This window comes from Gymnoscopelus braueri (genome assembly GCF_963280865.1).
Source record: "Gymnoscopelus braueri genome assembly, chromosome: 12".
Classification (NCBI taxonomy): domain Eukaryota; kingdom Metazoa; phylum Chordata; class Actinopteri; order Myctophiformes; family Myctophidae; genus Gymnoscopelus; species Gymnoscopelus braueri.
The window spans coordinates 11,539,006-11,559,989 of record NC_137614.1 but is presented as its reverse complement, the minus strand read 5'-3'; the positions used below and the strand labels follow the sequence as shown (position 1 = coordinate 11,559,989).

General features: G+C 41.4%; 3 protein-coding genes across 3 annotated transcripts; all 3 read left to right on the top strand.

Annotated features, from left to right (window-relative positions):
• The first annotated feature begins 1,663 nt into the window (after positions 1 to 1,663).
• On the top strand, positions 1,664 to 5,725 carry vma22 (vacuolar ATPase assembly factor VMA22). The gene is made up of 5 exons (XM_080444453.1): positions 1,664 to 1,951; positions 2,710 to 2,813; positions 2,899 to 3,011; positions 3,101 to 3,283; positions 5,265 to 5,725. Exons 1-5 carry the CDS (start codon positions 1,835 to 1,837, stop codon positions 5,384 to 5,386), a joined length of 639 nt encoding a protein of 212 aa, XP_080300579.1. The 5' UTR covers positions 1,664 to 1,834; the 3' UTR covers positions 5,387 to 5,725.
• Positions 5,726 to 6,515: 790 nt separating this feature from the next.
• Positions 6,516 to 12,796, top strand: LOC308096700 (zinc finger BED domain-containing protein 4). Its single transcript, XM_080444113.1, has 5 exons — positions 6,516 to 7,300; positions 7,688 to 7,930; positions 8,407 to 8,666; positions 8,773 to 9,373; positions 10,949 to 12,796. Exons 1-5 carry the CDS (start codon positions 7,151 to 7,153, stop codon positions 11,789 to 11,791), a joined length of 2,097 nt encoding a protein of 698 aa, XP_080300239.1. The 5' UTR covers positions 6,516 to 7,150; the 3' UTR covers positions 11,792 to 12,796.
• Positions 12,797 to 15,654: 2,858 nt separating this feature from the next.
• apobec2b (apolipoprotein B mRNA editing enzyme, catalytic polypeptide-like 2b) lies at positions 15,655 to 20,889 on the top strand. The gene is made up of 4 exons (XM_080444818.1): positions 15,655 to 16,111; positions 18,170 to 18,359; positions 18,492 to 18,835; positions 19,826 to 20,889. Exons 1-3 carry the CDS (start codon positions 15,834 to 15,836, stop codon positions 18,831 to 18,833), a joined length of 810 nt encoding a protein of 269 aa, XP_080300944.1. The 5' UTR covers positions 15,655 to 15,833; the 3' UTR covers positions 18,834 to 18,835; positions 19,826 to 20,889.
• Positions 20,890 to 20,984: the final 95 nt, after the last annotated feature.

Here is a 20,984-nt window from a genome sequence, read left to right as displayed (position 1 = left end):
CGCTACAGGGAGATGGTTTTACGTGACCGTCAGTACGCTTTATAAAGCTACTGGGAGGCAGTGGGAGCTGCCGCTGGTTGTACGTGGCAGTGAGAATGCTTCATAACTGGGAGCTGGTTCTACGTGGCCGTTACTTAGAATGCTTTAAAAGCATTCTAAGTAACGGCCACGTACCAGCTCTATTGCTTTATAAAGCTACTGGGTGCTGGTTCTACGTGGCCGTAGCCATGGTTCACATGACGCTGGTATGACAGTCATGTTTCAGGGCTAACGTTACGTGGCCGTTACTTAGAATGCTTTATAAAGCTACTGGGAGCTGGTTCTACGTGGCCGACTGGCCGTTACTTAGAATGCTTTATAAAGCTACTGGGAGCTGGTTCTACGTGGCAGTGAGAATGCTTCATAAAGCTACTGGGAGCTGGTTGTACGTAACGTGGCCGTCACTATGCTTTGTAAAGGAAGACCAGACTAAGACCAACTATGGTTGTTCGGGTGGTTTGTTTGTTTGTTTGTTTGATTGATTGATTGAATACTTTATTTAGCAGTTTGCAAAAAAGCACAGAAAGTACAGTTCTATACAAAGGAATGCTAAAGGATTAAACCCAAGAAGAATGTTTCCATTGGGGTCCTGTGTATTCAATTAATCAAAACAAGGTCGGATTATATTAATGCTCTCTGTCCGTTTGCGGATATTTTTTGCACCATAACGGTCCCTTTCCTCCAGTACAACAAAAGTTAGACAGAAAATAGCAATATTTTAAATCCCAGTTTAATTTAACTTGTTGTTATTGAGATAAGAATGAATTCATGTTTTGGTTTTGTTAATAAAGCTAATCTATACGTTCTACACGCTCGGTAGAATAGTTAGTACACGTTCGGCAGTGAGTTGTGCATACATTCTTATACTGTGTATTCTGTTAAGGTGCCATCAGTCCCATATGGTCTAGCGGTTAGGATTCCTGGTTTTCACCCAGGCGGCCCGGGTTCGACTCCCGGTATGGGAACTACTACCTTTTGATTTTTATTGCTCTTTCATTTGAATTGTTTTACTGTTCTGGCTTCAGCAGTTGATACATTTATGATTGTGAATTATTAGTATGATATCGTTGTATTGCACTCTACAGTATGTCAGTTTCTAGTCGGCAGTGGTGGAAAGTAACTAATTTACTGTACAATTTCGATTTTTTTGTGGAGTATTTCCAATTTTTAATACTTTTACTTCTACTCCACTACATCTCAGAGGAAAATATTGTACTTTTTACTCCACTACAATAATTCAAAAACTTACTAGTTACTTTTAAAATGTAGATTTGTATTAATAAACATAGTACATAAACTTAAGCTCTATATATATATTTCTTCTATTTGAAAATAGACGATCTACAAGCTCACAATGCGTCGCATCGCCACGTGTTGTGAGCTTGTAGATCTGCTATTTTCAAAATAATTGAAAATTCAATCATTTTGAAAACTTGTAATAGGACATTCTGCATAATGAGTACTTTTACTTTTGGTACTTTAAGAGTATTTCTATATTGTGGTATTGATCTGATACTTTTACTTGAGTAAAACATTTGAGTACTTTTTCCACGACCGCTAGTCGGTCGGGGGGTGTCAAGTGTTGTCATGTGACGTCCATTATGTCACATGATCCATCCTAGGCGGAAGTAAGCAAACCTCCGTTGCCTTCATCTTAAATACAAACACAGAGAATAGATTCACAATTCAAATGTCTTTGTACAACAGTCGCATGTATATGTAGCATAAAAAGTACAAGTATATATACATGTTTATGTAGCATACAGGCGGACATTGTAGCATAAATAAAGTCGAGATGGGTCAACTATCACCGGAAGAATCTCTCCTGATGGACGAAACGTTGCTTCGTTTCATGGATCAGCTGGAATTACTGGAGGAAAAACGAGCCGCGCTCAACTCTCTCATTGAACAGGTCTTGGACACACTTTGTTGTTAACACATTTTTTACATTGAGTGTGCAGTGGTGGAAAGTAACTAAGTACATTTACTCTCAAGTACTGTACTTAAGTACAATGTTGAGGTATTTTTTACTTTACTGGAGTATTTCCATTTTTTGATACCTTTATACTTCTACTCCACTACATCTCAGAGGCAAATATTGTTTTGATTGATTGATATGGTACCAGGATAGGTGGGCACCAAGGAAGAGTTGGAACCTCAGTGTTAAATTGGCTATTTTTCCTAAAATGTTAAAAAATACAACATTTGGAAAATGTTTTTAAGTAAAGTAAGTATACATGATTAGAACACGTTTAAACATTCGACAATTAAGGTGTTAATATTTCTACAATTGCTACAAATTGCTACAAAACCTGTATATTCCTGTCATTTTGGAGCATCAACAATAAGTTGAAGGATAACATTAAGTCTGATAATTATGTACTGTACATGTTCACATCATGTATATTTTACATTACTTAAGCACTTAACCATTTTTCAAATATTTAATGTATTAACATTTTGGACAAAATAGCCAATTTTACATCAAGGTGCCCAGATGTCCCTAGTGCCCACCTATCCTGTATCCGTTCTGTTATGTGAAACATGTTGTCTTGCGTTCGACTAGGAACAGTGCTATATAAGTGAAGTTTTGATGTATTCATTGATATATGTACAGTGGAAGACAAAGGGTCAAATGAACTCAATGTTGCTATTTAACACTGCACACAGGGATGGTTTTCCATGTCCAAGGCCCGATATTCCATGGGCAACAAACAGGTGTCTGCACTTCAGTATGCAAGTGAGATAGAGCCACTGGTCCATGTGCATACTAGGTGAGGAGGTGTGCATACATTTTCATGGAATTAAGCTGCTTGCCAGTTAGTAGAAGGCTTTCCGACATTGTCTCATGTGCTGCAGGACACTTGATAAGGGTGGAGCAGACTTCTGCACAGAGAGAATTACACAAAAGTCTGCAAGTGAGTGTGGAAAAGATGTGTCATCTGTGGAGAATATTGGCCCTACAGAAGAAGGTGAGTTTTTGGTGATGGACATTAAGTTATTTAGAGTTGTATTAAACTAATGCATTTTGAAAAATTAATTACATTATTTGATTTCCTAGGTGTGAGGAGAAGAGTCGGATCTAAAAAAGAAGTTAAAGAAAAAGATGATCATAAAGCATCTACTGAGGAGCCCTCAATGACGGTTGTCAAAGGCGAACACGCTCCTCAGCAAGATCCACTAAAATGGTTCGGGATTCTAGTACCACAATCTCTTAAACAAGCGCAGTCATCATTTAAACAAGGTGAGGTGTAATACTTTCTTTATTTTATCATTTACTCTGTGGATCCTATGGGTCAAGCGGAGTTGAAGAAGGTCTATGTGGGTATTTATTTTAGTCTTTAAAACAAATTCTATACTGGAAGTCAAAGGAGGTTGAATAGGACTGAAACTTTTCCCAAATATGGAGATTACGGACGTCATAGACTGGTCACATGACATCCGAGATCCACAAGGAAGCCACTTTCCTCCTAGTTCTCCTGGTTCTCCCCATAGTCAATATTATCCTTCTTCCAACTCCCTCTAATTTGTTGATAAAGATATTTTCTTTACCTTTATTCCACCCTTGTTCCACCCAAAATTCTATTTGAGAGCGTAGGACCAATTTGTTCATACCTGTTAAGCACTGATTCTAGATCAGCGCTATGGAGCTGTCTCAAGAGCAGCACCTATTATCGCAGTAAATACCATTTACCACTGATGTAGAATAACTGTTTGCTATAATATTAACTGTACTGTGGCATATGGTTTTCAAGATAACTGTGTGGGACTTAAAAAAATCTAATTAAAATCAGTCGATCTCTAATGTTGATAAGGATTGTTTTTTTTAAAGCCATGCATAGAGCCATATATAGAGATGCACATGCCCAAAAATGCCAATACATGGGCTCCCTTGCACTTCAGTCAGGGTATTTTATCTTAATTCCTCACCTCAAAATGTATTTGGGAGTTAATTGAAATCTCAGGAATGAGGAAAATTTGACTCACCATAATTTTATGACTTTTTGACAATAATTGGTGGACATCTTGAATTGATGCCAATTAAACATATTACCGAAACTAGGATTTCTTAGGACTTTTAGTATGTTGTTCTGTACACCTCATAGAAATGATTTATGTTGAAAAAAACTCTGTTACAATTACTTTGATGTGAAATTCTAGTTTGCTAGACTATCTGGTAATAACATCCTGTAGTTCTGTTATATTGGTTCAAAAATGGCTAAAATATTGATTAAATATTGGCTAAATATTTATCTGAATTCCTCCTCAAAATATATTTGAAAGTCAATTGAAATCTCGGACGGATGAAAATTCTGTTACAATTACATTAACATAGAAATAGACTATTAATTAATGTATTCTAAATCAAAACACAAGACAATATTACAATATAACAATGATGAGTTTAGCTCCTACTCAAAAAAGACAGAACATGAGTATGTAGCCTACAGTATGAGTGCTTGTTTTGTATTGAAGAATATTGTGAACTTTATTCAAATGTTAATTCAAATTGGAGAATGCAGTTCAATAATCCAATCTACACTACAATTGTCGGATCCTTGGAATGCACATTCACTTTTCAATTCAAAATGAAATGCAAATGACAATTGTAAATTTGATTTTCTGCTCTGCAGAAATATCCAAACTGTGATTAAAATTTGGAATGATAAAATCTCTGCTCTTATTTACACTTCCAAACCCCCTCCTCTGTTTCTCACTCTGTTTCTCTAACACAATGCTAATTTAACTGCATTGTATTTTCATTTTATACATCTGCCAACCCGTATCTGAAGGCAGGACCATGGTGGTACTGTAGTTATGTTAGCCTAGATTAGTCAAAGAGTTCAGTTGACTATTAAAATGAAAAGACAAACAGGCTTTACATTTGCACTTATATCTGAGAGACACATGAGAACATAAAGGAACACAGGGGTTTTCAGATTTTAAATATCATTAATATAATAGTACACATCTTTGAAAATGAAATAGCAAATTGTTAGAATTGTCTTTAAATAAGCCTTACATTTTGCATGCGTAACTGAAAATCTGTGTCCACCATGATATGCTACTGTTACATTATTTTAATGAAAATTCCTAATTGTATGGGTGACTGTGTGATATGGCATTGATGCTTTGACTGTAAAGCCTGATCATGATCAAGTAGTTCTAACATAAAACTAAATTTAAATTATCCAACATCTCTCTTTTTTGTTTTTGTTTTACAGTGATAGAGCTGTCTGCCGAGATAGCTAATCTGCAAAGTGCAGTCTTAAACACCAGAGAGGAGCTGAAACTCTGTGCCGTGGACAAAACCGTCACAACTCTGGCAGACAAGGTTGAAAAATAAATGATTCCTTTTACAGTCAAGTGTTGAACACACAGCTGAGCCAAGAGGAAACCTATTTTCACAGGGGCAGGAAGGGAGTCATAGTGGCCTGTATGATGCTCAGGACTCATTGACTTTGTAGATTCTATCACAAAGCTGATGGAAGATCACGATGACCCTTGGAGCAAAAACCCAGAATGGTTGTGTGTTTTAGGTTATCCTGTGCTGTTAGTCTCTCTTTCACGTGTTTTGTGATATTTGTGACTGGTGCTGGTTGATTCTTTATTAGTTAAATCATTGTTAAGCATATTGATGATACCATATTTATATTTTTACAAAAGTAAATAAAATCGTATTTCTTTGTTGCAATGTGGCTCCTTTATCTTGACTGTGCAAGAAATGTATGTGTGCTGTAAATAGTTAATTAATTCCCACGGCAGTGGATCTCAAAGTTCAGTCTGGGGTCCCCAGCAAGATAACTGGAAGAGAGTGGGCACCTAAACATTGTGGGCACCTCAATGTATCTATTATCTGAATATTTATTCATTTTTTTAAAAATCCTTGGACTTCTGGCTGGTGAAATAATAGTGATATTAAACTGTTCCTGTAATTTTTTTTGTGGGGGATACAGAAGAGTGGGCACCTAAAACATTGTGGGCACCTCAATGTAAAATTGTCTTATTTGTTTCCAAAGTGTAAACATTTTGGAAAATGTAAAGTGGGCCTATACATGATTTGAACACGCAAGGTGCATCAATCATTATCAGACCTAAATTAACCCTTCAACTTCCAAATCTTAGGGGTGCCTGGCTCAAGTTATTTTCAAATCTATGCCATATGGCCTCCCCCCCCCCCCAATTGCCACACTTCTCCCTTGCTATGAAAATGCTTGAGACACAACTGTCTGAATCGACACATTCAAACGGAATGATGACATATTTCGGCAGGCTCATTTTGTTCTTCTCCAAGGTCTTTGAAAGCGATATAATTGGCAAGTCAAGTGGCAACGCATTTATCCCCTCACGGTTATTATGCAGATAATTGACGTTTATTATGGTTATAATGATCGCGGTCGGCACGACACGGTCATACGATGCCGCATAAATCAAACGGCTCATTGTGACGGAGCGGCACCACCCTCAAATCACCTCGCAGCACCAACGACCAGGCTGTGATGAGGCTCACCACCACGGGCTGCTGGGGGGGGGACAGCCGAGCCGAACGATCCCGGGAATAGTCGAAAGTGTAGGAAATGAAACTCCGGGTTTTATTGTGTGTGTGTGTGTGTGTGTGTTGTACTTCCTGGTCCAATTATAACGGGATATTCTATATGCCTAGTACAGTTAACAGCAGCAGCTCTCTGGTCTGCAGCTGAGCCGTGCGTCCGGAGGCATGACGGATGATGAGGGCGCTGGAACAACGGATGCGGCACGATATTATATTTATGTTTCCAAACATCCGCAGCAGCAGCAGCAGCAGCAGCTAGTGGTGTCACATTGTAGCCGATTCCAGACGTCGTCCTCCACGCGACACAAACTCTCGCTTGGAATTAAATTTCCTTTTGTGTGCGAGCGGGCGAGCGACACCGACGAGCAACGTTGGTAATAATAGTATATGCGATCGTTATTATTACGATGAAGAAAACAACGTCAGCCCCGCCGTGCTCCTCATGATTAGAGAGGCGAGGTGAGATTCACATCTCAGGCTCTGCTCGGATTGATCGTTGCCCCGACTACTATAAGTTGATTTCACTTCTGAGCAGGAAGATTGAAAGCTCCCTCTCCAATGGCGTCTATTTCGAAGGTGTCTATTCTGGATTACTTTAATATTGTCTTTGAGGGAGAGAATGGCAAGATCGAGTCCAACTGTAAAGCGTGTGGCACCAGGATCCAGGCGAAGCGAAGTGTTACATCTAACTTCGTCACGCATCTCAAGGTAGGGGAGGGAAAAAAAATGAAAAAAACCCTGTCAGATCCGTTCTAAATTAGTCTCTTTCCCGGATAGATTGGATATCATCATCTGATGGACTTACTCTGGCCTATAGGCCTATTTCAGTGTCTGCATTAGTAGTAAATAGCTTATAATTAACATCGTTCAATAACATATACATTTTGGGTACCTATAGCCTATCACACTTCTACAACTAATATTTAGTTATCAAAATGACTGCAATGACAGTGTGATGTTTATTGCTTCCATGTATTTTGTTTGTTGGTAATAAGGCATAGAGATGTATGTGGATTGTAGAAACTATAACAGAGGGTGAAAACTCTTGTATGTAAATAGATAACATTTTCCCTCTTACATGCCCCCCATCCTCAGCGTAAGCACCAGGCTATGTATGATGAGTTTGTGAAGAGGAAGGACATGAAGAGGGAGGCTTACTCCTCTGGCTCACTGCACAACTTCACCACTGCCAATGGAGGAAGCACCCGCTACACCCATCCTATCACCACTACTGGGGGAGGAATGGGGACAGGAGAGGCAGGAGGAGGAGGAGGAGGAGGAGGTGGTGGTGGTGGAGGCGGAGGGGTGACCAAGTTCGACAGACATGACCCACGGCAGGTGTGTGTGTTCTTTTTTACAGTCCACCATCAGTGATTTTAGAAGATCTCTTGGCTATGCCTATGGGGATTGTCAGGTCCATATGCAGTGTTGCAATGCTGAATTGGAACGTGGTTGCACTCTATTTTAATGACGTGACGCGCACGTCGCTTAACACCTACACTACAGGTCACACAATGGACAATTGATATGCATCTAGGCTCATTCCTATGTTAATCCACCTGGTGTGAGTCGGGAGCCTTTGTAAACTTTGTTGAGGTGTTAATTTAAAGTTGTTTTAAATCTATGCGTGTGCCTGCACATGCTCCTGGTCAAATAGGTTCCTGCACGGCGTGCAATGCCACCCATATGCAAAGTCCATATGCCAACAAACCTCATGAAATAGTGACTTGACAAGCAGGCATCTTTAAAAAAAGGTCCTAATCTTATTTATAGTTATAGTAAATATTATTTTAACCGGTTGTTGTCACTATTAGGTTTTGATCTCCGAGGCAATAGCTAAGATGATTGTGCGTGACCTGCAGCCTGCGTCCGTGGTGGAGAACCAGGGCTTCAGAGAGCTGCTGCAACTCCTGGAGCCGCGCTACACCCCAGAGACCCGACGCTACCTCCAGACTCAGCTTCTCCCAGCCTACGCCTACCAGGCCCAGCTGGCCACTCGCCAGGCCCTGGCCACGGCACACGCCCTCAGCCTCAGCCTGGACGTCTGGAGGGGCCCCTCTGGAAGTCATGCAGGGTAAGTGGCGAGAAGCAACAAGGGCCAACGTCATCGGCACACGACGGTGATCCAGACGTGTTGTTCAAAACGTGTCACTGATCTGTAAATGTTTCTCTCTCCTTAGGTATCTGGGAGTAACCTGCCATTTTCTTACGTCTGATTGGCTGATGCGTTCAGCCCTACTGGCGTGCCTTCCCCTGGTGGTCGGAGGTTCGGGGAGTCGTGCGCTCACAGACTTTGATGAGGTGTGTCATTCTCACGGCGTGTCGGGGAGAGCGTTTCGTATCGTGGCCGACGCGTTCCCAGGCACGACAACCCGTCGCCCATGTTGTCTTCCTGGGTTCCATATTGACAACTTTGGACGGGAGGAGGAGGAGCAGGAAGAGGAAGAAGAGAGGGACATCGCTGACAACTTGGAGGCCAGGAATCAGACCGGTCGGAGTGAGAGAGGTGAAGATGGAGGGTGGGAGGACTCGTGGGAGCAGGGTCTGGGTGCATGTCGGGTGGACTGTTTCTCTCGCTCCCTGGACCACTGTGTTAGAGAGGGGCTGTACTCCTGCCCTCAGCTCTCCTCGCCCCTGGCCAAAGCCGCTTGCTTCTACAACTATATCACGGCGGCTGTCCCATCTGAGAAACTCAGCCAGGTGTTTGATGGTCCAGATGGCGCGATCGGGGGACCAGGAAGCTGCCCTCCCATTGTGAGAGACTGGGCTGCTCAACTTAAAGTACGTACTGTGACATTATTACTGCCCTTATGTTTGCCAATAGAAGTGTAACTGTGTCACTTAGTTGTGTACAGGTACATACACTCTACAGTGTTGTTGGGGAAGCCACTCTGAGTCTGAAAGCATAGTTTTACAAACTACCAATTACTTGACACTGTGAGAAGTTGAACATTATCCTGAAACAAAATATTGTTTGCTTAATGAAAAAGTGATTGGAAACTGCAGAAAATGCCGTTTGAACACAAACGTTATTTTCTGTGTTTGTGATCTTTTATCAGTTTGACACCTTATCCTGGTTGGATGTGCGTGCCTTCTCTTTTGCATAAAAAGTTACCATACTCATATAGAAAATGTAGTTATTACTACTGGAAGTGGAAGAATTCAACCAATTATTCCCGTTCGATCCTTAAAACAGTGGTTAGGCGCTAGTATCTGTAACAGTTCTCAGTAGTTCTCTGAAATTGTGTGGAGTAAGCTGTCTTTTTATGCTGTTTACAAAGTTGCCAAGGTATAACCTTGAGACCTGTATTTTCACGCACAGGGTGGGCTGTGAAAAAAATGAAGATTTATAGTACTTTTCCACTGTGGTCACTCACATTGGCTCACATGGGCATTGTTACGGCTCAAAAAGCTTCACCGGTTGGCATTAGGGTAAACCCGGTGAAACAATAAAGACATTTAACAAAGCCCAAAAACTAAAGTTTGCTACCAATTAAATAACAATAATTTATTAGAACACAAATGAAACGCATAACGAATGGATTGCACATAAACAAATAAAACACCAAACACTGGCTTGACAGTGGGTGGACAACCCTATCGCTCTTCCCAACCTCCGGTGGGCAAAAAAAAGAAGTGAGTTTTCTCTAACTTGGCTCATTTTCTGTGCCTAACACAAAAGTGCACAAATGGAAAATAAACTCAAAACGCTGCCAGCCATAGAAAAGGGAAAATACATGAATACGTTGGACAACTAACCAATCCAACACAAGTGTATGCTGCAGTGTGGAATAGATATAAACAGTACACCTCTGTCGAGAAGATGATGTGGATAAGGACTCAAAGGGCAACTTGGCCAGTAGCTGTTGGTATATTCACAACATTCACATTGATGGCGCCAACAGTCATCTGTTACTGACACACCCACATACCGCACATAACATAAACAGAACAATTACAAAAGCATAAATCGTGTGTGATAAAGTGTAATAAGCATTGTAGATACAGAGTTTTACATTTTAACATCTGCAATACAATACATCATTTTAATACAATGAAAATGATATAAGAACAGCAAACAATTCCCTTCCTTTACATTTATAGCCATATTAGGTAGTTCCTGTAGTGAACTACACTCAGCACCCACCAAAAAACAAAAGTACTGTACTGTAATGTACTTCTGAAATAGTCATTAATACATGCTAATGTAAATCAGGAACTTTAGAAATTGTAGAACTACCAGAAAACCGCAGCAAATGTGGTTGAACTAGAACCTTAACATATACTCCCAAATACTGGATATGATTAAGTAAAGGATGTTTATTCATTGGCATTTGTGTTTGATTTTCCATCCAGGTGCTGCGGCGGTTGTTGGATTCAGTGGACTTCCTGGAGGAGGTAAGTGGTCGAGGTGAGCTGGCCCTGAGCGCTCCAGAGAGGGCCCTGCTGAGGGAACTAACAGACATTCTAGAGCCCTTCACTGAGGCGTGGGACATGGTGCATGGGGACAAGCTGGCAGAAAGACAGACTGACAGACTTGTGCCCATCAGTCTGGCTTTGCCCTGCGTCCTGGGCCTACGTAAGCACCTCTCCGAGACCTCGGCCCCTCACTGCCCTGCTCTGCTAGTGAGCTTAGCCCAGGCTGTGGAGCGTCGACTGGCCCCCATTCTAGAGGACCCCCTCTATGTCACTGCCACAACGTTGGATCCCCAGTTCAAACTTTCATGGAGCAGCAACCCTGACTGGCATAGGCAGGTCCTACTAGAAGAGTTAACTAAACACTCCCCCGGCTCCAGCCCTGTAGACCCCAATACTGAGCTCCATTCCCAGGCGCAAACCCCTCCATCCTCTGCTCCGTCTCCTGTTTCCGCCCTCTCCCGGCCTTGCAAGCTGTTCTCCTTCATCAAGCAGAGACCCACCGCACAGGCCAAGAGTCTTGATCAGGAGCTAACTGTTTATCTGCGTGAGGAGCCCACCGACGAGGAACCTTTGCATTACTGGAGGCGTAAGGCCATTGACTTTCCACTGCTTGCCCAGGTGGCCAAGAGGGCATTTACTATACCCGCCAGTGGCACTCTGGTAGAGAGCATTTTCAATTCTGCTGGGCACTGTCTGAGGCCAGAGAGAGGCTGCGTCTTACCAAAGAACCTTGAGACCCTCATCTACCTGAAAGCCAACTACCGATTATTATGGACCTAAGGCTTTGCACTAGTTTTTCAGTATATGTAAAGGGCGTTGTCACAGAGCCAATAACTCCTCACCTACAGCCACTAACGGGATACTAACCTCTGTTATTCTCCAAGAAACCCTTGTACATCAGACTTACACAGAGGGAATGTAGGGTTTCTGTCTGTTAGTAGGGCTGTGCACAGACTACTGTAGATGTGAAACGCTATGTTTGTTTACTATGTAGCCCACTCTTGTGGACTTGATTTGGCTCTAAGAGAGATAGGTATAGGTCTGTAGAAATACACCTATTATCTGTAGGGGTGGGAAATAAAACAATACTTATCTAAAGATCATTTTCCTCAATATGACTTTAAAATGTTTTATAAATATCTGTACTTTCTTTATACAGTTTAATACCAATTTCACAAGTAACACAAACAGCTAGTCATTTGGCTGGAATGGAGTTACTCGTTACATTTGTGAGGGTGTGCAGTGAGAACACCCACCATAGCCACACACATGATTCTTTTGGTTGCTTAAGATTCATACGTATGCAAATATACTCTTTAATGAGCAAAATAAGTGCCCCTCTTCAAAAAGTCATTCAAGTGTCGTTGTGGAAGTGACATCTCCATGGCCATAGCCCTTAACACACAAGGAGGAAGGTATTGTAATCAAAAATGTCTTTCAGCTTTGTTGTAGTATTTCGCCCATTTAAAGTCCCACAACAAACAGAGCAGCAGGCGATGTAAAATATTAGCATCTACAAAGTACGACAAAACTACAGACATGCAGTCTGAAGCCTTGTAGATCACATACAGACATGTACGTTTAGGGCTGTATGGTACAGTACAGCAGATTGTTGTTCTTTTAGGAAGCACTGAAATAACTCAAGCAACTTATGATGAACCTCAAACAAACTTTGCTTATTGGCAATTTTTCCATCATAGTCTATGATGATAACTTGAAGAAATATTAAAGCCTAGATGTCATGTTGTAAGCTTCAGCTAACCCTCTGGTTTATTCAGATTTGTATCTAAGCACACACACACACACACACACACACACACACACACACACACACATATATATATATATATATATATATATATATATATATATATATATATATATATATATATATATATATATATATATATATATATATATATATATATAATATATATATATATAATATATATAAATACTTTATCCTGGTAACTTTGGCCATATCTCCTAGCCCTAACTACAAGCTGCAGACCAGGGGGACAAGCAGCAGATCAATACTAATATATTTACTGTGACATTACAGCCTTAGCAGGGCTTCCAGACAAACACGAGACCACTAAGCCCCCCCCCCCCCCAAAAAAAAACACCTTAACAATAACACAGCTCGTGCCTGTACTGTATACTACCAGCTAATAGCTACTGTAGCGGGGGAAAAAACGAAAACACATGCTTCCGTGTTCTGATGCACAGCATACAGTTTATATACAATTCATGATAACCATAGAGTTTGTGATTAACATGACGTAGTCAGCTATATGATGGGAGGGATGAAAGATGTCAGCCAGTGAATGACAGGACATTGCATCACCCCCGCTTTTTTCTTTCTGTATGTATGTACGTATGTTTCATCATTAGGACATTATAATAAAAAAAAAAGAATTCTGAGAAATATGTCTGTATGCAATTCAAGGGTATGGGCCTGTACAACACACAGTTCAGTAACATCCTGAGTGTTATGGACTCTTACGGGTCCATTTGGTTACATTCGTACACTCGGTAGAGTTAAATTAACACAGAGGATTATACAGTGCACCGTTTTCTCACAACTGATGGGAAACCGAAAGCCCAGCCATTATGTGTCGATCTCATTTTTGAACCGTAATGCATTAATTTCTTCCTGTGTCAATCCGTTTTAGCCTACATACCCTCTGAGGGACTACAGGTCAAATCCATTTAAATTTCATTATCGGTACTTTCTCTCTTCACTCTTCCAATATCACATCCAATGAATCGGGTGGAATTGTATGTGACTCTGCTTCTGCCCCAGACATGCGTGCGTGCGTGCGTGCGTGCGTGCGTGCGTGTGTGTGTGTGTGTGAGAGAGTTTTCTACTGTATGTTGGACTCTACTGTGTTATTGTGCAACGGCTGTGTAGTGCATAAGTTTGAAGGAGAAACAATTGTGAGTCTTTGTGTGTGTGTGCGTGTGTGTGTGTGTGTCTTTATTCATGTTTCCCTGGGATCGGCTAGTGGGGAGGCATGGTAATTGGAAGTAATTCCATTAGAGCTGAATTTGAGTCAGCAGGCAGCCAGCAGTCACATCCTGCTCTAGTATACTTTCCGTCACAGCTCACTAGGCTCACAAAACCTCAATACTTGAAAATATGCACGAAATTAAATGAGAAAAAAGAAAGCTGTAACCATATTGTCTAGTTGTACAACCTCTTCGCCAGTGATGTGGTATACATTCTGTCTCAATGTATTATTTAACGTCTTTGTGATTAATGGAAAAAATCTGTCCATCAATCAATCAATTTGATAACGACAGGGTGCGAGTGGAATGGAGCAGATCTGATAAGGGTGCAATGAGTCCATCCGTCCGTCACCAATGGCAACGCGCTCACTATCCCTGCGTACCCCCTGGATTGTCTCCAAGTTCGGCCTCCCTGCCATACAAGGTAAAAGAAAGAAAACCTCTTCAGAGAGGATTCCATAATCTATTTAGTCTACAATGAGATTACAGAGCCCTCATAATTGTAGATCATCATCAGTGATTGCTGTGATCTCAGTTATTATCACCCCGGGATGTCTCTGTAGTGTACGCTTTAGTGTGCTGCTACACTAGGGCATCTGTGTGATTTTTTTTTGTCTCTGCGTCTGCATGGCATGTCCTCTAAAAAGTGTGTTTTTGCTCTACCCATGGGTGTGTTGTTGTTTGTGGAGCAGCTTGAAGCGGCGCTCTCCCTCCCCCTGGCTGTGACAGCTCATCCATTTGAGTTAGACAAGCACAGGCAGGCTGGGCTGCGGTCCTATTGGTAATTGCCTCTGAAATGAATTACTTGACAGAGAGTGAGACTGAGGGAGGAGAGGAAATTGTAATTGAACTCCCCCCTCCCTCCCTTCCACGCTCTCCCTTTTGCCTCAAGTTATTACATCTGCAGTGCAGAAACCCATTTTGCACACGCACGCACGTGCACGCATGCAACGCACACACACACACACACACACACACACACAACCAATTCTTCCCCTCCCCCATCCACTGGCCTCAGCAGAGGACCATATTGATGCAGGGTGATTTCAGAGATTGATTGTTCATGGACACATGCGCACTAGCCAACACCACACTCATATTCATAGCACAGACTGCTTCAGTCTGTGTGTGTGCTGTATGTGCTTGTGCCAGTTACCACCCTGCGCGGGCGCGCGCACACACACACAGCCCAGATGCCTGCAAGACTTTATAGTTGGCGAGAACAACTGTGCTGTTCCATATCAGAAATGAGCCCTGGTAACCCACACACATACACACACACACGCGGCCAAAGTTGCGTTATTAATAACCCTCCTCCTGTTGGTCTGTTGACAGTCCCAAAGCCTCAGAGATAGAAGGCTTAGAAGAGATAGAAGTACATCTGCAATTCTACCGTTGTGCACAGAATATGTAGCACGTTGTTTATTTTGTTGGTCATTTGCACATCACAATAATTATGAATGATATTCTCTATAAACTGTATATATATATATGATTATTCTTGTGTCCACTCCCCCCTCCCCCCTTCCCATCCACACGCATACCCTTTGGCCTTATTCACCCACTGTGCTGTCCGCTGGCCTTTTAATAGCAGGGCCATGGAAAAAGGGGGAGTGGGTTCGCTGACTCACCCACTGTCTGGACCAGACACACACACACACACACATATTCTGACTCAACACACAATAGCATCTATTTCAGTTAACACACATTATCACCTCACTTACACTCATTGACACCCTCCTTTTCTTTCTGCCTCTCTCTCTTTCTCTGTCACACGCACAGGCAGACAATCGCGCGGTCAGAAATCATGGCTGACAAAAACAGCCGGTTAAGTGTGAAGAAGAAAGAGAAGAAAGTGGACAGCAAAACGGACGACGAGAAAGAGAAGGCGAAAGGGAAGGAGAAAGCGGTTAAGAAGCCTGACAAAGTTGGAAAGAAACCAGAGTCTGGACCTGAGAAGCCCAAAGAAGAAGAAAAGAAGAATGGAGAGGATGGAGAAAAGACTGAAGGAGCGGAAGGGATGAAAACAGAGGAGAATGGGGACTATCAGCCCATAGAGCTGCCACCTTTTGAGATTATTACAGGGTGGGTTAAAGATCACAGAAACCACTGTGTGTGTGTGTGTGTGTGTGTGTGTGTGTGTGTGTGTGTGTGTGTACATTTTCTTACTTTTTTTTTAACATTTTCACAACTACAGTATGTACTGTACATTATGTGCACAATAGTTAATTTGTTGTGTGTTTGCAGCTGTTTTTTCCTCTCTAGTTAGGTTGTTCCCGATATAATACCATTGATGTGAGTGAAGAGTGATACTAACGGCTTGCACCTGTCGTCCTAAACTAACACGGTAAGAATAAGGATGACTCACAGTGAAAACACAAGCCAGCCCCCCTGCTCTATCACTGTACCCCCCCCCAAGTCATCTGCTCTTTCAATGTCTTCCTCTGAGTATTACAGTAGGTCTGCTTGTGGAATATGACCAGCGCCATGCAGATATTTTACATCAATATGGCCAATGAGAAGATATACTATACAGTACTACATGGTTTCTATGCCTAAATGATCAATTTCATGTGCTTCTGACATGTATAATACGCATGGCAATGACACGTTTCTTCTTCAATAATTTAACCCTAACCCAGGCTTATAATATACGTGATTTCTACTTTCTAATCATCACCTCAGCTCAAATGCCTTTGTACAGCCTTTAACCACTTGAAGCCTAGCATCCCTATTCTGGGAGGGAACATTCCATGTAAATAGGCGATCTATAAGCTCACACCGCAACACAACGCGCTGTGATCTTGTAGATCGGCTACAGTATTGTCAGCGAAGAGATTTGGTGATTTGGTTTACCCCACGCAACTAATGCATCTGTGTAACCACTTAAACCATTATTTTATACTTTGGCTGTTAAAAAAATAGCAGATATACAAGCTCATAGCATGGCACGAGTGCCGCGCTATGACCTTGTAGAACTGCTATTTTTGAAAATTTGAGCAAATCTTTGAATATATATGTTTTTAAAGCAAACATTTGTAACTCAAATCTTTGCTTGTGGGGGTCCCTGGAACAAAATATTTTGAGATGGGGGTCCGCGGCCCAAATTGATATAATTTTGGAGGTCCTTGACATGAAAAAGTTTGAGAACCACTGATATAACATAAGTTTTTCAGAAAACTGTTATAGGATTTAGAAGACATTTGTAGAATCGGAAACCTCAGGCCTTAATGGGTTAAGAGACTCAGTCAGGCAAGGAAAAACAGGAAGGATCTCAAAAGAGGGGACCCCCTTCCAGGGCACACAGATACAGTGGGGCAATATCCACATGCAAAACAAACAAAAGTTTAATTAAATGTTTGTGACAATAATGGTAACACATTAGACACAGTAGTAAGTAGTATACTTGATCTGCTACGCATTGTTAGCTTGTATATCTGTTCTTTTGAGCAAGTGACACTGTTGTGTGATGAAATTGTGCTTAAGGAGAGGCACATGTTCTAAAAATCTATTGGAGCTACATTCTCTCACATGTTTTCCACGGCCTGGCACATCCACAGATTATGGAGAGTTATGATGTGGCATCCGACAAAGTTTACCGAAGCGTTAATTTACTCCAAGGAAGTGACACACCCCAACTGGTATCCAGTTCTGTGCTCAGTTTCATCCCAGTCATCTGAAGCTCTCAGAGAGTTTTCTATCATCCTTTTCATAAAGTATCTCCCATGCAGTTTGATTTGGTGTTGGATGGTTTACAGATTCATCAGACAGAGTGATACTCATTCAGTCTGCCATATGTGTGTATATTGTTAATCATATGCATAGGTACTGGCTGTTCAACATTTGGTGTCTCCCAAGCGATTGTCTGGGATCGACATATTGCTTTGAAAACATTGCAGGGAGATCCTGAATGCTGAGTGCCTTTTCATGAGATAAAGCACATCAAAGCCTCATGGGCAAACACATACAGTACCAGACACAGTGACAGATGGAGCCGTCAAGACGGAAATAACAAAAGCTTATGAAACACTTGCGTTGGTGTTCCCTGAAAATGGAGATGTAGGCTGCTTCATTATGATAGAGCTATGGAAGCCTTTTCACTTTCCACTTCTCTCTTCTATCTGTTTCCCCCCCTCTTTTTAGGGAACAAATGAGCCTGTTCTACTTTAAGTTCCAGTTCAGGAACGTGGAGTATTCGTCAGGGCGCAACAAGACCCTACTCTGCTTCCGGGTGGACATGCCAGGAGGAGACGGCGGCCCCGGCGAGTCTCTGAGCGGCTACCTGGAAGACGAACACACCACTAAACATGTCGAGGAGGCCTTCTTTCAGATGGTAATGCACAGCTCACACACTCCCAAGTATCAATTCAAATCACACCCAGACACAATTGAACTCTACGCAGAGAACAACACACCTCACACAAGTTTCTACTGCAAATAACTAGCCTCTTTCCCAACCTTCCAGATTCTCCCGAACTCCTCCCAGGAGTATGAGGTGACATGGTACGTATCGTCCAGCCCGTGTGCAGCTTGTGCCGCCAAACTGGCCGCCATCCTTCAGGAGCGCAAGAAGCTCCGTCTCTGCATCTTCTGCTCCCGCCTTTTTGACTGGGAGGAGCCAGAGATCATAGAAGGGCTGAGGGCCCTGGTCCGCGCGGGCTGCAAGCTGAGGATGATGACGCCGTTTGACTTCCTGCACGTGTGGAATAGATACGTGGAGAACGAGGATCAGGAATTCACTCCTTGGGAGGACTGCAAGGACAACTATGAATACTATGTCGAGAAACTGGGTGACATCCTCAAGTAGCTGTGAGTCCATAACATTATTAGGCCAACGTTGGGTGATATGCCGATATTGGGATGAGACTAGATGTATCTGGGATTTAAGTCATTAGATTGTGATATAGCTCAAATGGTTTCTTTATGGACATGATTTTTAAACTCTATATACTTCTTTGACTGGGGTCCCCCAGGTGTCTACACTGGGCCCCCTCCTTTTTTCCCTCCATCTCAAATAGCCGATCCTACAAGCTCACAATGTGTCGCGAGCTTTTAGATGTGCTATTGTAACTGAATGTTCACCTATTTTTGCCTAATCTCTGGCTTTTATGACATGCCCAGAGTAGGGACACTAGGGTTTATGTGGTTGAAAGCAGTACTGACAGTGACCTCCGGGTTGATACATTGGCTTAATAAATATATGTTGCATCCCGACTATGAGTATATATATGGCACATTTCTAACTACAGTAAAATCATTGTTTCCTCTATATGCATTCAACAGCGGCGCCCCTCTGCTGCTAAAATAAACACCACCGCTGAATGTATCATGAATCATTATCTATTTTTTAACGATGGAAGAAGGCTCCGTCTTATGTCTTTCTACCAGTAAGGACGCTTCTATCTAGTTACACACTTGCAAGAATAGCACAGAGCGGAAAGGAGACGAGACGGGAGGAGATGGCTCCATCCAGACCCATTAAAAGTTACAATACTCTTTGATCTTGACGCGACGCCATCACATTACTCATGCATTCTTCTTGTTCTTGTTATCTCACGTAGTACACATACACAAATTCCAAATCAACTGTAAGTTGGTTTTGGCAATACATGTTTGAATAGTATGTTAATATTCTCTGTTTACAAGGGAAGTCTAGTTGATTTTGTTATTGTGATTTGATTTAGTCAATATCACCCAGCCATGTATTACTTTAGGTCTGCATGCATTGTGGAAGTCAGTCTAAAGCTATTTATCGAAACGTTTGTCTGGTATTCTGCTCTGCTTCTGTCTTATCTACAGGTGCTGTCAAAGGAAAGGGTCATCATATTGAACCAAACAAATTGTCTTCAGCTTTTGCAATCAAATAACATGTCACACATCAACATACTAGTCTGAAAGAACACTCAGAAATATTTATTCTTTTGTATTTTGATATTTTACTTAGGGAGACTTGCTTGAGACTAGTCACTGCTCGACAGTACTGCACATACAATGATTTCTATGACATGGATAAATATATCACACAGCATCAGTATGATCTCAAGTAGTAATATATATACCATTGGACTACTTGTTCAAGCAAATAAAACAACATAAGGAAAAGTGGTATCTGCTGACATCTGGTGTTTGGTCAAAGAATTGAAGCATTATCTACAAGAGAACTCAGTATTGAACATTTATGTTTCACTGCTTATAAAACAGGCAATGTATCATATTTCTTTGAATAATCATCTGCCTCCTATTTGCACAGCGAGCTGCATTAAAATCTGGACAATAGTACACAAAAATCAACAATTTATGAAAACATTTGCACAAACCTAAACTATAGAACAAGTGATTACAAGACACAAGGATAATAGTTTTTTTGTTTTACAATTTCAAAATATGATGCACCATAGTAAAGAAAATACACACATTCACAAAGGATACAAGTAATAATATACAAAATAAGAGAGGAACTCTTTCTTTCTGCTTCAAACATCATTAAAAGATCATAGTAAAAAAACATCTTGATAATAAAAACAATTAAACACGGACAAAACAACATGCTCCTCTGTTTGGTTGTTGACCCATACCAATATCTATTGATCCAATAGTAATCTATCATCTATTTGCTATCTAAATGTCTGAAGTAGCTGTAATTCTAATTTTTAAACTGAGGTGCAATATCTTTATGACTTTATTTGGCCTTCTAGCATTTTAATGTTACTGATTGTTGGAATCTAGCTTGTAGAACAGGTGTTACAAAATATCTAATCTGAAACTTCCATGCATGTTCCCGCCAGAACTGAAATGCTTTTATCTTATGTGAAGAGAAATTTTGTATTTTCCCAATCAATGTTTCATAAAGTTAAGTTCTTCTTGCCATCTCTCAATTCTTCTGGTTTGTTGTCACTTTCCGAGATGTTACGTAGCAGTAGTACTGAAATGTGATGCTTGACACTCACGCACATTGTTG